The sequence below is a fragment of the Varroa jacobsoni genome, unplaced genomic scaffold (genome assembly GCF_002532875.2).
Source record: "Varroa jacobsoni isolate VJ856 unplaced genomic scaffold, vjacob_1.0 scaffold_182, whole genome shotgun sequence".
In the NCBI taxonomy this organism is placed as follows: domain Eukaryota; kingdom Metazoa; phylum Arthropoda; class Arachnida; order Mesostigmata; family Varroidae; genus Varroa; species Varroa jacobsoni.
The window spans coordinates 40,496-55,463 of NW_019213084.1; the positions used below are offsets into that span (position 1 = coordinate 40,496).

A 14,968-nucleotide genomic window follows, 5' to 3' on the forward strand; every position below is an offset into this window, starting at 1 on the left:
TCGCTACCTCTATCGATTACTAGGCCGCGACCTTAAACACCTTGAAGTATCGTTGCATATATTCGTATAGAGGTCCTTCGAATAACAAAAGTGGTACGGTGTGATGAAAAAGAACTAGGTCAGAAAAAGCGAAATTTCTCAATGGAAGCAGGGGATCGCTGCGACTGGGTAGCGGGCTGGCGGGTGGATACCGGGGTAACTGTGGCGAAAATTTAAGGCTGATTATAACCCATCAGTGTGACGTCATCAAATTACGAAGTCATTCGAACAACCCCATAGAGCAAATAAAGCACACAAATAAATTCACTGCAACGGATAGTTTTGACTGGACAATAGATCGAACATTGAATGTAACATCAGTTAAGTAGTACAGACTAATAAGGTAACTTTAGTAAAACAATAGAACTATGGAGACATTTCCATAGGAGACTAACGTTCGTTGGGTGTTACATCAGTGAATTGGGTTAACTGAATCAATCAACAGCGAACGCCGCGCTGAATGTGGCTACAAGTCAATCTGCTATACCTGATCTCATTGCAGCCTCATAGAATGAATTAAGTTTTTCCAGGCTATACATAGTCTTATACTCAAAGGGGTTGTGGGTGAAATTACAGCCATTCTTCTTTAATACTGCGTACCGAGGGAATAATAATTTCAACCCTTTTTAAGCTACTTATTTGTCGAAGATTTGTCAAATATAAAAATGGAAAATTTCTCATTTTGGCCTTTTTATAAAGTAAGCAACGAAATGCATTGAAAAAAAAAAAGTACATTTGAACATTTCGACTTCGAAAGGCTGAAGGATACTGTTTTATGTTTAAAGGGTTCAATACGTAAAGAATACTGGACTAAATATAAGGAACGAATTAAATACAATGTGACCTAACCTAGGGAGCACGATAAAGCATCTGGAATACAGGGCGTATGTGACGGGGGAACGTTATAGCTATCGTAGGGTAAAATATTTTTTGGGCGACTAAAGTTCCAGGCTCCCGTCACATACTGAGTCAGAACGATTATGTAAAATGCGTCTGTATTTTATACATATGGATGAAGCGAATTTGTTTGGTGATATTTTAGAAACTATGCTGAAGGCAAAGTCAAATAAATACCTGCATTATTACAGCAGGATTTTTGAGGTATCTCAATGGTACAAAGGAATAACTGTAAAAATGTAAGCGATAAGTGAAGTCACGCGAGCTATCGTTTACGTTTGGCTGGGCACAACGTCAACAAATCAGATTCGTAATAAGTTAATCGAAAGAGAAGCTGGCACAAATTGGGCCGTTGTGCAGGGCTTTTGTATCCCTCCGTCAAAGTTCATTAAGTCGGGAAATAAAATTTCGATTGGATCATTCCGAGTACAACAAACTCTCAAGAAAATTACCGCTAAAGGTCAGGTCTGCGGTTGGGATACAACTTACGGACACGCGAAATGATATCGGTTCGAGATCGGACGTCTCATTTCGTGGTCGAGTCAAGCGCTTGACACAATGTTTTTTGGCGATACCGGGCATGAAGTTCGAAACCATTCAGCGTATGTTAGATTGGGTGTGGCACGAATCTAACACCTTCTACTTAGAATAACTAACTCCAGCAGAGTGACACCATTGTACTCAATGGCAGAGTGATAGCAGTAGAAGACAAAGGCACACCCGTCAGCTGAGGTATAGTTGATATTAGCTTGTCAACGAATCGGAGTACCTAAGTAAATGGGCGATAAGGCGGACGTAGGGCGAAATCCGCAGACCAGTCTCTTGAACGGTGACATTTTTCGAGTTATTCAAGTTTCGTTTGGAATTATCGACTGACCTTGCACCGAAGTTACCTGACAGTGTGTTAACCGTAAGGCCTTCATTTCTGCTGCGTTCGAGAGTGCTTCCCTACGTTAAATAATTTTCCATTTTCGTTTATTTTTAACTGGTTAGAAAAGCGAATTTCTCATATAATACTCTTTACTATATTATTACATTATTCAGAGTCAATTATTCTGCAATGGTTTTTGCTATACTCGCGGGGAGTTGCCAGTCAATTTTTGGGATTGAATATTTCTAAGAAAAAATAAAGATTAACGATGTTATCTATGATTTCTAGCAATTTTTCGACCATTTTTATTGAGATTTTCTTGTTTAAATGATAGCATAAATATGAGTTTAAACATACCTAGAGAAACGGTTAAGAATTCATATATACGTGCTCTGCAAACTGTAGAGACACCATTACAGCAACATGACGAGTGTCCATAGATAAACACAAACAATATGAATCGTAGACACGCCTTAGAATCATGCATGATAATAACCGTCACAAATTATTTATTCACGTTTGCAGACTACTGCTATCGCCTACTGATTGATCGATAAAAGTAGGTTCGCTGAAACCATCGTTGAAGATGAATCACCCACAAAGCACACCTGTATATCAAGCTTGATTCCCGCGCTATTTTGGAATTGCATCGGTTGCGGGTTCTTCGTTTGAAGGAACATAAATCGATCTACATTGTAGATAATCAGGCACCTTCACCCGTTCAGCGGTTAATTTATACTGGAGGCACAGCGACCTGGCGGCTATTCAGTCGGGCCACATCACGCCAAGCAAGATTCTCTGTCTTGCCAAACTTGAATTTAGGCCTATTCGGAAGCATGCATATATTTTCCAGAGAACGGTCTATCTCCATGGGTAGAAATCGGACGAAGATTTCGCCAAAACTTGTTTACTACAATACCATCAGCAGCCCATTGTCGCCAACTCGGAGTGGATTGATTGCAACTAACGCGACCGGCGCTTTCAGGTCAAAGACTACCCAGCGCGTATGCCTGGTTGGCTTCAAGAAGCTGAGCGACTTCCATCGACTTTACGTTTGTTCTTTTCTGCGGATCGACATAACGCATCCTGCAGAATCAGAAGAGTCCCACTGGTTCTTCGTTCGGTTCTGGAGTGTGTGGATGATGGCAGTGCTTGCTTTGTACCTGGGCACAGTTCTCATGGACGAAACCCTGCGATCGCTTTCCCCTCGAGGTCAGTTCAATTTTATTATTTTTGCCCTTCTAATTTACTCGACACACATGGAAGCGTTCGTCATAGCGAACCTCATGCGCGTGTGCCGCAAAAAATGGGTCGAGATAATAGCCGACTGCGAACGCCTCGAAGAGCGAATGGTAGCGACCTCTAGCATGGCACAAAGTATGCGTTCATCAGCCCAATTCATCCTGTATATTCAATGGTTGATAATCGCGTTCAATTTTGGTATTAACATTATCAACGATTTCGGCATGGGCATGTGGAACCACTATAACATTAAGATGACCGTTCATATGCAGGCAACGTGCTATATTTTTAGCTTTATCGGTGGGCTGATGATACCAAGCAATGCCACTGTCGCTCGCGTATGGATGATGTATTTCGGCCGCTTGTTTAGAACCTATATTCAACAAATAGCTAAGGTAAGGGAATTATGGGTGATTGATCACTTTCGAGCTTCTTCTCTTGTTTGCGTACACATAAAATGGCAAAATATTCATTTGTGCTTTGACTAACGTGCCTTGTTATTTTCATTTCTCATAAAGTGACGTTATGTGGAATCGAAATGAGCGCCATGAATGAAATGCTTTTAGTAGTATAGAGATCGATGCCTTTGCTGTGCCTAAAAGACCGAAGGTTTTCCGAGTGCTTCTCGATTGCCAATGAATCGCCTTACATAGAAGGCAACCACTGTGCTTTCATGAAGGGAAAATGTATTGACTCTTTTAGTGATGCAGATAATGATTATAAAAAAAAAAATAATTAAGAAGTAATAAATAAAAAAGCCCCTAAGAGCAGAGCAACGTAATTTAAATTTCTCGGCGGCTGTTACGCGGATAATCTACGTAGACGTTGCTTCAATACTGTCCTACAAAACGATGAATAACTACAAGATTAATAATCGAATGGTCTGAAAGAACTTAAGAAAACTTTTTACGTTATGACTCACTCGAACTTCTAGTTATGATTTTAGATATAGCTTAGTGAAATAGTCTAGGGACGTAAAGCAAAGGAGACATTATAGAAAGAGCAATTTCAGAGAAATAATACTTTCTGTGTTATTATAAACTGTTGTTATTACATTCTTTTTTGATCTGAATAACGTTTAGTTGCTACGGGAAGTTCTCGATTCCAATGATACCTTAGAAGCAAAAGTGATTGCTATAGACGATCTTCGTGTCCAACTCAACCACGTTCGAGTCATTGCTGAAAAGCTCTCGAAAGTCCTGGGCGTGGGGATCTTGTTTGGCTATGGATATACCATACCGTTATTATGCATCGGGGGATATTTTGTTACCATGCCCAGCATGCGCTTCAGGGTAAGTGCTCTTGCTTGGAATAGTTGTCTAAAGCAATACTGAAAGGCAGTACCGAGCTTGAAAATACAAATGAGACTACAATAATATATCCACGATTATCTGGCCACATTTTTGTCATTACCTCATAAAATCAAAAAATAAAAAATACTGTCTAAAACTTAAAACTCTCATCATCTTTAAAACGCTTTTTAAGGTTCGAGCCTATTTTGCAGCGTTTGCATTTGCCCACATCGTGAGTATCCTCGTGCCGGTCGTAATTGTAGCGCAGCTATCTCGTGGGATTGCGGATTTGAAACGAATGATTGAGGAGGTAAAGCACGAGTAATCGTATACAGCTACGAAAGATTATATATACATATATATATATTCCATACGTATAGTGGCCTTCAGTACAGTTTACGTCGATGCTAGCTTGGCCGTAAATAATTTGTACAATTTTTTGGCATCGACCCTTTGGCCTTTTTGCCAATTTTGTATCTGAATTCAATTGCGCGCATTTTTGTCGGAAACCGTTTGTGGAAAGCAAACACGCCTTTATTCTCAATGGGGGCATTTGTATCAAGCTAAAACAGAATATTCGCCTTGGCATAGAAACGGCCCGCAACAGAAATTAAATCCTAACGTATCGATTTCTGTAAAACATCAGATGTCAGTGAGGAATGCCCCACCCTTATTGCGAACACATTTAGCTCTCTTGGACAGAGCGGTATTAACAGAGGATTTCCGGATTGATGCCCGCGGATTCTTCAAAGCAGATCTCGATATGTTCATTAACATCATGGGCGCTTCCGTCACCTATACCGTTGTCCTATCTCAAGCCCACAACCGGATGTTCGACGAACAAACCAGCGACATGAGCCTTCTGGAAGTCTAAATACGAGGCCCTAACGCTATAAACATGCTACGAGCATCGTATAAGACCTAATATAAGAACCGTATTGTAAATATGTTCATTATTTATACGTTGAATTATAAATACACTCCCATTGATAACTGTTTAGTTACTGTTAGGAGAGTTACTGAAAGCTCTTTTTGAGTTGTATGCATATCTTTATGTCGATGTAGTTTGCCAGTGTGGCATCCTAGCTGGTTGCCTTTGTTAAGAAGCGCTATTACGATCTATGGTTAGCTTACAGATGCGAACCTATTTCGAGTAAATTCAAACAGAGTATTACTGAATTGTATTGTAAGAGTGATCTGTTAATGCGGAAGGGGTGAGTAGGCAGTTCTGATTAGGTTCTGAGAGGGTGGTTACTCCTCATATAACGTGCTACCATCCCGCCCACGTGCTCATGAGGGCATCGATTTCTAAAAATGGAAAAAACTGAAAAAAAATCGAGGAAACCAATTTTAGCCGATGTGGACCTCTACATACGCGATTTTCTCTGTCGGATTGTTACCTGAGCGCCAAGTTGAATTAAATGATTACTTAGTTAAATAATTACGTGTTTATTTCTTATGGTCGGTAGCTTCCAAAAGATAGCACTATTTCTCAGCGCTGAAAAATTCGTCCGAAGAAACTTCAATGCAAGTAAAGTTTCCAAAACAAGCAACTTTCTTCACAGTAAAACTTCTTAACAACAACCTTTTAGAAATTCTCGAATCGTAAAAAATGGCCGACTTGTTTCGGGTAGATACGTTCATGAACGGACAAACAGGCAGATGGGTGACCCTATTGGTATAGTAAATAGCTGTCGGAGCCTCATCAAATCAGGTTAACTAAACTATTCGACGACGAAAAGCACGCGGAGCGAAGCCCACAGGTCGGTTCAGTATTTCTCAAGAAATTACATTTTCTATAATAATTTCCGTTACATTCACAGCTAGTTCTTGTTCAGTTTTCATAACAGGACTTTTATAAACTTGAATAAGATTTTCAACCTTTTTCAATTATTCTTGTGACGTTTTATTCTTCAAACATAAACATTTCAAAAAAGATCGCTTTCTAAAATGACTTAGCCACAGCGCTTATCTAAATAGACGTCACTGGATTCGTTTGAAGTTTTGCTCAGTTGTTGACTTCGCGTGATTCTATCATCGAAGTACATTACCATATTCCCTCCGCCTTGAACATTTTCAACAGCTTCCTACAGCCCAGCAATACATTTGTACAAAAGTTGTAGCATCTTAGCCGCACTCACTTATTTCAATAATGAGCGTTAAAATAATAATTGGATTATGCTGATTGTTTTGAGTGTTATCCTGCATAGACTTGGCTAGGCATCACTTACACCTCCTACACCTCTGAAGAATTATTATACAGGAAGGGCGTAATTCTGTGGGGTAACATTGCAGCTAGGAAGATTCTTCGTATCATTAAAACTAAATATGGTGTCATATATATATATATATATATATATATATATATATATATATATATAGTTCTTTAGAGACCATATTATTTTTTTGATAAAGGAAAAAAAACAATAGAATTGCACCATAGCTTCTTGTTTGCAATATTATCGGCAGCATATCGGCCCCGACTCAAGGTTTTCCGCAGTCGGAAGTATCAGTGTTTTTCAGTCGGAGATTACGTCGCGCGTTTGTTTGGATGGATTTAAGAGCTGCGTGATTTGTATCGCCATTACGTTCCTTTCTTTGTGCCAATTAGTATAACACGACCTGCGGAATAGGGAGAATCGCTATAGTTCTCTATTGCTCGCCCTACACGGTCGTCACGGGCGATACCCTGCAATTGCTACCACCTAAATCTACTCTTCAATTCACCTTTGCAATCCTTTCAGTATTAGCCACTTAGATATACCTCGAAGCGTTTTTCACGGCGAACCTCAAGGGCAACTATCGTAACCGGCTTGAAATCATAGGCCACTGCAAAGTCTTCGAAAAGCGGATGTCTGCGAGTTCCAACATGATTCAAAGTGGACGTTCATCAGCCCGACCTATTCTGTCTATTGAATTATTGGTAACCGCGTTTAAGGTATTAAGGCCATCGATGATTTTAACGATTGATATTAACCCACTAAGGCGTCGAGATGTGCTCTTACATTGACCTGACCCGTTACTTGTTAACTATTGTCGCTATGCTGCTGATACCAAATAATACCATCGTATGGATCATGTATTTTGGTAGTTTGTCTGAAGCTTTTATTCGACAAATAGGTATGGTAAGGTTGGCAAATAGGCACGGCAACTATTTACCTTCGAACTTATCGTATTGGCTGCATTACTCATGGCAGTCCCATGTGAAGCGCACTCATGAAGCAGCGAAATTCCTGAGCTCAAGAGCGTCGCGAGTTGCAACGTAGTAATATGCCGATTTATCTATTTGTCGTTGAGAGCATATAAATGTTCTACTGTGCTTCACGTAATTCGATCAATCATGTTACTTCTACGTATTATCTCGCGATCAGCCAGCAGATGGCAGCACTGCTGTTTGCCAGTGTAGGCCCTGTCAATTGCCACTTTGCTGAGCTAGGTAGCTAAAGAAGGCCCTCTATCATCTAGTTTTGCTTAACTAGAGAAAAATCGCGTGACACCGCCGAGCCACTGTGGAGCAAGTACTATTTCGGTAATGCAAGTACCGACAACATTACGTATACGACGGTGTGATACAGTTGACACGAAATGACTCTTAAAATGCTCAAAAATAAATCTGTACCAGACTTCGGTGCCTGCCATATGGAGAGTTCCCTCACGGATTTTCCTTCACTTGCTGTTCGTTTGCCGACATTTATAATATGCTCCATTTTGATATGGTCAAAATATCATCAAAACTTGTGGAAATCAAAATTGTAGGACGTTGTATGTGGCTTGACGGAGCTTGAACTGATCGAATTATGATTGTCAGTATGAATTTTCAGGTTCTAAAAACCCAATAAAACAAAAATTAGAGTCAGTGAGCGAATTCTGAAAAAGGGAAAACAATCGAGTTTCGAAATTATTCCCAGGCCTCCAATTACCATTATGACGCTTTTAGGTAGAAAGATGTGTTATTCTAGGCGATGTTTTGATTTCCGAAAAGCAACGCTTTCGATACTCTTCGAAAATATTCTCATCGAATTTATGATAGTTGCCTTTGATTCCTCTTTTTTTTTTATTCTTGACGCCTGGCCACTGCGTAAAGGTCTCGAGTCTGTTAATACATTGAAAGCAAAGGCGACCACTGTACACGATTATGGCGTTCAATCGCTACGTGCGAATTATCCTGCTAAACAAGCTCTCGAATGTCCTGTGCTTTGGAATCTTGTTCGGTTACACGTGTGCGACACTGCTTCACCGTATACTTCATTGCTTTTCTTCACATATGGTATAAGCAATGACCTTCTTGCAGAAGATACATACGAATTATTAGATTAGAAATGACGTCCTCGCATTTTTTAAAAACTACTCATATCCAGCTTCCTTTTTGTTATTTCCTATCCACTTGTGCTGTAGCATTCGAAAGCATTTTTCTCTGTTATGCTGTAGCTGTTGTTAGTCGTGCAATCTGAACTCAAAAGAACCCTTCAAAGGTTCCGGGTAGAAAAAAAAGTCCAATTTAAGTATTTTGTATACAATAATTTTGTTGAGGCCACCGAAATAGGCTAGAACATTTTTCTTGTGTGCTGTACTGACGCCACCGCTAAAAGGACCGCTCAAAAGTGGTTTTCCATGTTTGAAACCGATATCCGGAGCACAGGTAACATTTCCTGCTCTGGCTGATCATTCGATGACGACCATCTGAAAGCACTGTTAAAGGAAGACTGCCAACAAACAATTCGTAACCGAAGAGATGGGTGGTAACCGTATGACCAATGTTAACTGTCTCACGTGTTTTGGGCTTTGACGAAACTTTTAAGCTTGGCTACCATATGAACCCATTGAATCCGAAGCTGCACCTCAACATTTCGCCGGGTAGCGAGCGTCACGCAAGCAGGTAACCTTGTTTTCGTACTGCTGACTTGGATACGAAATTTTTGAAATAAAATTCGTCACAAAAAGATCATACATGAAGACACTGTAATAGTTAGTTATCACGATATTACAATAATATATTACTGCGAAATCTTTGGATCATCAGTCGTAATGTAACTTCTTTGAAATATTCTACAGTCTAATCGATGAGTGTTTGATATCAAGATGCGAAACTGATTTTTTTTTTTTTTGCTGGACACTTTAATATGAAAAACAGCTATAAAATGACCCAGATGACCAGTACAGTACACTTTTATATACGCATCATATGGGAATAGCGAATTGTCTTTATGGCGGAATTGACAACAACTTTTCGTCGAATTGATCCCCTATGTTACCAAAATTTATTTCCTAAAATATTAAGTACACGATGATGATCATAATGTTTATGTTCCTATCCTAGCATAGCGGAACTGATATCCGCGACGTTCTCTTGACTACCCAATTGTAGAAAATACATGCAATATGTCGCTTGTGCAGCGTTTCATCGCAATACTGTTCTTTACTTTATTTTCAGTATGATAGCCGTTATATAAAGTACTATTCACTATGACTATACTATAACATCAGACGAAGTGCGCCTACGGTGCCCCTGTTTTGCCACGGCACATTAGTAATTTTATTATACACATATGTGAGCACACTAATTTACGAATTAACCTCATAAAATTACCATATTCATCATTATAATCTAGAAGTGCGCGACCTTGAGACAACATTAAAAGCTACAATTGGAAAATTATTTTCAGGATCAGATCCCCTACAGATCACCGCGGTGTTCAGGTTCCGGTGTATACTCCCGAAATTTCATCTGCCCATCACTCAGAACACCAGCTCCTTCAATTTTCAGTCCTCTTTCCGTTTGCATCCAGGATGCATTGTCTAGTTTCATTTGTAGATAATCATAGCTCGTACCGGGGACTGCAAACGAGCCGTATGCGCAATGACGTCGCCTTATTGCAGCCCATTTTTCGGAGCGGCTACTCACCAGGAACAGCAGCCTTCTTTAAAGCTTCACTGAACTTGTGCTTTGCTCCGTAATTAATAATGGTGCTTGCGTGATTTGCGAATTGCTCAATTTGCTCCTTGTGACCCAGGTAAGCGAGAAAACCGAGTACCAGCACAAGTGCGCCAAGTGCCCACATCCTGCAGTTTTTGTTCACGATGGTGATGAGCAGAAGTACAACGAAGACGACGATTCCTGCCCCAAGCAATAGCGGAATAGTGCTTTCATCTACTAGCACGTTTGAGAACTCTCCAGGCTGCACTGTAGACGCTTCCATTATTGGGTGGGACGGAGAATCACATCAAACAATAGATACGAATTACTAATTTCAGTTTGCGAAGCGTTGAAAAGGGAACTGTTATCGTTTTCCTACCTAGTCGAAATACACATCAGCCTGGGCGTCGTAGCCGAACGCGACTGCAACTAGGTTCAAACAAGACTGAAAGAAACCAAACCAAGGCACTGGATGGCAATAACGGCCTGATATAGCGGCTTATAAAGCATGGTGTTGAAAAACAGTGGTGCGAGCCCAAACGTTGATTTTTGCGAATACGTTAAGGGCATAACAGCTCATTAACTTGACATGCACTTGAGGTGCTCGAAATGAAGGATTCGAGGCTGCTTCGCCATTACGGCTAGGGATAATGCTAGATACATTTCCTATAGAACGTCCCCCATTGTTAACCAGAACAGATGGCGTCGCGACCAGGTATGGTGGTACCGCCAAACGTTATGTATTCCGTGCTCGTTGTGTGCCGCACCTCTTCTGTGCTTACACTTATGAAGCAGATGAATTAAATGGAACTTCACACAATTCGGACAAGCGAAGAGTGCGCTAGCCTTGCGAGTAGATCAGGTGAAATCTATTAGTTCCAATAAAAGTGGTTTCTGTGATATGAAAAAACGGAAGAGCTGCTGTTTACTTGCTGATGCTGTATCTCATATCAGTATCAATAATCTGATACTACCTATAGGATAAATGACAGATTCAGAGCCAAACCGTGCTACCAGTGCTGGCAATTGGCCAGCAAATAGCATCGAAGAGGTCTGATCACGCAGACAATAACAGGCAACATTTACACGCATCAGAATCCATTATAGGAAATTAGCGAATACTAAAGACTATATAAAGGCTATACAACCATTATGCGTTAGTTTGAGATTTAACTAGAGGCTACTTATGTAAAGCCATCACATTATTGCGGTAATATGTTTACCCGCTACACTTGAGATCACTTGGTAAGGTAGACTAGACCTGTTTTGTATCCTTTTCTGCCGGAAGCGTTCTGTTCCCTAAAGCAGCAGTAGTTAGCGACAGTAGAACTGGACGACGACGTTAACTTTGCAATATGCCATAATACAGTGACGCCAGTCTGTCCGCGTTTACGGAGTACCTCACTTCGAGGTTCGACAACAGATAGGCATATGACGGTTACGAAAGTCAGCTTCTTTCTTTTTAGTGTTTAGGGCTTTCCTTGAAAAACACAAGCAAGCAACTGGTGAGAGTCCTAGGCCGACCAGGTACGGGACACTCAAATCAGGCCTAGGTTAGCGATTCAATAAATTACCTGCTTTATTATTAATTATCTCATTAGTTAATTAAAAAAAAAACTGCGTAGTTGTTCTTGCCAATGATAACAGAATCGGAACCGGGTAAACTAACTATAAAACTCTAGACGGGTAGTAAAATGGACTCCAACGAAGTGAGCAGGCCAATGCACAGGTGTTGTGAGCGGATTAAGGGAATCAATGTCTACAAGCGAAGCCATAGATCTTTGCCAATCTCTAATTTAGTGGTTATAAAGCGTTACACGTTGGCCATTGAGTTAATTCGCCTCCCTCCTATTGTTAGTACTGTTGATGTAGTTGCTTAATCTTCGTATTCAATTAAGAACTACCATTTTTTTTTAATTAAGAACTGTTATTTTTTTCACTATAATGAAGGATAAAAACTAAACAATTACATTTCGCCTGTTATACCTGATTTTCGAGTCCTAGAAAAACATGCGGATGCTATAACATGATAATATGAATCAGACTTGGACAGCTGCTTCAACCACACATGTGTACATACGAATACATACTGATATCTATCCTTTCATACCATTTGTTTATTGATTTTTTACTGGAATCAGTAAGACGACTCAGTGATAATTTTATCCCTACGACTAAGTGGTTATGACGATGAGAAACGCACCTTTTTAGCCTTTATTTCTATTTCTACCTCAACACCAAACCAATCTGCAGATTGTATGTTGACTGCAATTAGTTGTAAACTTGATATTATGTTATTAATATACGCAGACAGTAAAAAGATCCTCATGTACAAAAATATGATACAAAAACGTGCTCAACAAATATTCAGCTTCATCAACTGAGGTGTATAGTTAAAAATCCTAAATTTTCCGTGCGAAGTAAATTAATACATTTTTACGGCGAAGGGATCTGGTTTATGATGAGCATCCACTGTCCTAGCGTGGTTCGTTTCTATGAGTACGTAAACAGGAACGAAAATCTCGCAACAGAGGTCGGATCCTTAACGTTTAGCTTAGTTTTACTGAAGATCGCCGGTAACGTTTTGTTGAAACGTGCTGTAACAGAAATACTCCAAACAGTTTTTGACGCAGATTAATGGAGCGGATAATTTGGGGGGCTAAAATTGCGCACGGCATAGACGATTATCCTTTGTCCGCAATCCTTAACTAATTGAAAGATTTAGTAGTTCATTATATGAATGGCGTTGTCATTTATGGATGGTGATGCTTCAACAAACCGTTAATTAGTTCTTGCCTCAACCAAAACGCTTTCCAAAATTTATTTTCCACATTATCCGAGCTTATCTACAATCCGAGCTCTTCAATTGCCTTCTCACGAAGTTTATGCTTTTGTACCTTACCAATGGCAGTCTTGGGTAAGTCATGCTCAAAGAGGAAATATTTCGGAATTTTAAAGTAGGCGATTTTTCCTTTAAGGAAGTCGCGAAGTTCTTCCGCGGTGGCATTCTTATTTTCTTTAAGGCTAACGAAAGCGCAGATTTCTTCACCCATACGCTTGTCGGGAACGCCGACTACTTGGGACTGCTCGACAGCTGGATGGGCATCCAATTCAATCTCTATATCGATGGGGTGGACATTTTCACCACCGCGAATAATCAGGTCCTTTAGTCGTCCAACAACATAGAGGAAGCCTTCACTGTCCATTGTTCCGATATCGCCGGATCGATACCATCTCGTTGAGGTCAGCACCTAGAACATAACGTATTGTTACATACAAGCTAACGTATGCATGAGGAATAGGTTTTTTCGTCTTCGATCATCTCAGAAACATACCTCTTTAGTTTTGGCCTCTTCGTCAATATAGCCACTGAAGATGTTGAATCCACGTATCCATATTTCCCCGGTTTCTCCACACGGAAGCTCAACACCCGTCTCGGGGTTGGCAATTTTTATCTCTGTGTGGGCAATTGGCTTGCCCACGGTCTGCAGTCGCTTCTTTGGCGGATCTGTCGGCTTAATACTGGTTGCTACAGTGCTCGTTTCAGTCGAACCATATCTAAATGAGATAAAGCGCATAACAAGACCATCGTCACCAAACATGTGAACGTATATGATGGCTGTAAAATTGCAAATATCGTTCGATTGAGAAGTATTGAATATATGATTAATTATATTAAGATGTGTGAAGTCATTTAGCAAGCCTATTTATGAAAACAAATATAGGTTGCTCCACCTTATGTGATTAAAAGCTAATGAAATTATGAGGTAAATCAGCGATACACGCTAGATTTACTCCTTCTTATTTTTCAGCTTTAAGGCAGTTTTCCTGAAGCTTCTTATCAGCTGTGTACCTGTGATTTGCATTACCATACTATCGCGTTGCGGGGTGAGTCGCCGATAAGCTACGCTATGCCACCTATTGCCCTTTATAAAGCATGGAAACAATCGCAATCTATAATATATAGAGGAGATATGAAGATTGCAACCATCATTCGGTTCTGTTGCCCTCGATACAGGCAGAGATAGACGCGACGCAACGAGGTTATGCTTTGCCACAGCGTAAACATATTGTGTGTGCTGTCGCCTGGCGCTACACACGTTGATAAGACTCTTCAAGAGGTCGAAACATCTGACAACACTGACCCTCTTTTTCAGGCAGTATCTTATACTAATAAAAACCCCTAATAACGTTGTTGTAAGTATGAGCATTATCTGAGCCCCGAATCTATTAAGCATTACCGCCGGAATCGCTTTCGCTTACTTCTGATTTTCAGGATTTTCTCGCCTGATTTGTCTCGGTGGGCGCCACGGACTGATTCACGCCTCGCCTATGGCTATCCCGGACCTTTGTTATTTTTAGAGATTTCGTTATAACTTCATAAGATGTTCTTTAAGAATCCGCAGCGTCTTACTTCATCTTCATTCTTTCAACAATCTTCATTTTTAAAATGAGTTTACCAGTAAGAAACTTTTGTTTCCCTGAAGATTTCACTGCCGGGCGTTTTCACCAACGCCTTTATTTCTAAGAAACAAAAACTGAATTATTGAGCGTTAGCTTTTAACAAAAAGCGATACTTTCAATTCAAAGCCCATTATTCTCTGGTAGCACTCAATCAACCTTTGCTCGTAGATAGCCGAACATTTACTGTTTATATTCATCTTAAATTTTACCCATTAATGGCGCATGATGTAAATATTGGTGCATTAACTA

At 40.2% G+C, this 14,968-nt stretch overlaps 2 protein-coding genes and 1 long non-coding RNA gene across 3 annotated transcripts in view; 2 read left to right on the top strand and 1 right to left on the bottom strand.

Moving 5' to 3' along the window:
- The first annotated feature begins 2,096 nt into the window (after positions 1 to 2,096).
- LOC111271954 (uncharacterized) lies at positions 2,097 to 5,741 on the top strand. Its single transcript, XM_022853053.2, has 4 exons — positions 2,097 to 3,444; positions 4,132 to 4,341; positions 4,535 to 4,651; positions 4,988 to 5,741. Exons 1-4 carry the CDS (start codon positions 2,644 to 2,646, stop codon positions 5,213 to 5,215), a joined length of 1,356 nt encoding a protein of 451 aa, XP_022708788.1. The 5' UTR covers positions 2,097 to 2,643; the 3' UTR covers positions 5,216 to 5,741.
- A 1,593-nt stretch (positions 5,742 to 7,334) lies between these two features.
- On the top strand, positions 7,335 to 9,698 carry LOC111272013 (uncharacterized). The gene is made up of 2 exons (XR_002687269.2): positions 7,335 to 8,608; positions 8,981 to 9,698. It is a non-coding gene; the product is annotated as an uncharacterized LOC111272013 (long non-coding RNA).
- A 3,342-nt stretch (positions 9,699 to 13,040) lies between these two features.
- The window catches only part of LOC111272006 (medium-chain acyl-CoA ligase ACSF2, mitochondrial), an 11,284-nt gene continuing 9,356 nt past the window's right edge, over positions 13,041 to 14,968 (bottom strand). The window contains exons 7-8 of the mRNA XM_086973127.1: positions 13,591 to 13,813; positions 13,041 to 13,506 (exon numbers count right to left, since the gene is read on the bottom strand). Of these exons, the coding sequence (XP_086829253.1) occupies positions 13,102 to 13,506; positions 13,591 to 13,813 (628 nt within the window). The 3' untranslated portion in view covers positions 13,041 to 13,101. The remainder of the gene's footprint in view (positions 13,507 to 13,590; positions 13,814 to 14,968) is intronic.

Coding starts and splice junctions, on each gene's coding strand:
- LOC111271954 (XM_022853053.2), top strand. CDS start 2,644: ATGCATATATTTTCCAGAGAACGGTCTATCTCCATGGGTAGAAATCGG. Junction 3,445..4,131: donor ATATTCAACAAATAGCTAAG/GTAAGGGAATTA, acceptor AATAACGTTTAG/TTGCTACGGGAAGTTCTCGA. Junction 4,652..4,987: donor TGAAACGAATGATTGAGGAG/GTAAAGCACGAG, acceptor GTAAAACATCAG/ATGTCAGTGAGGAATGCCCC.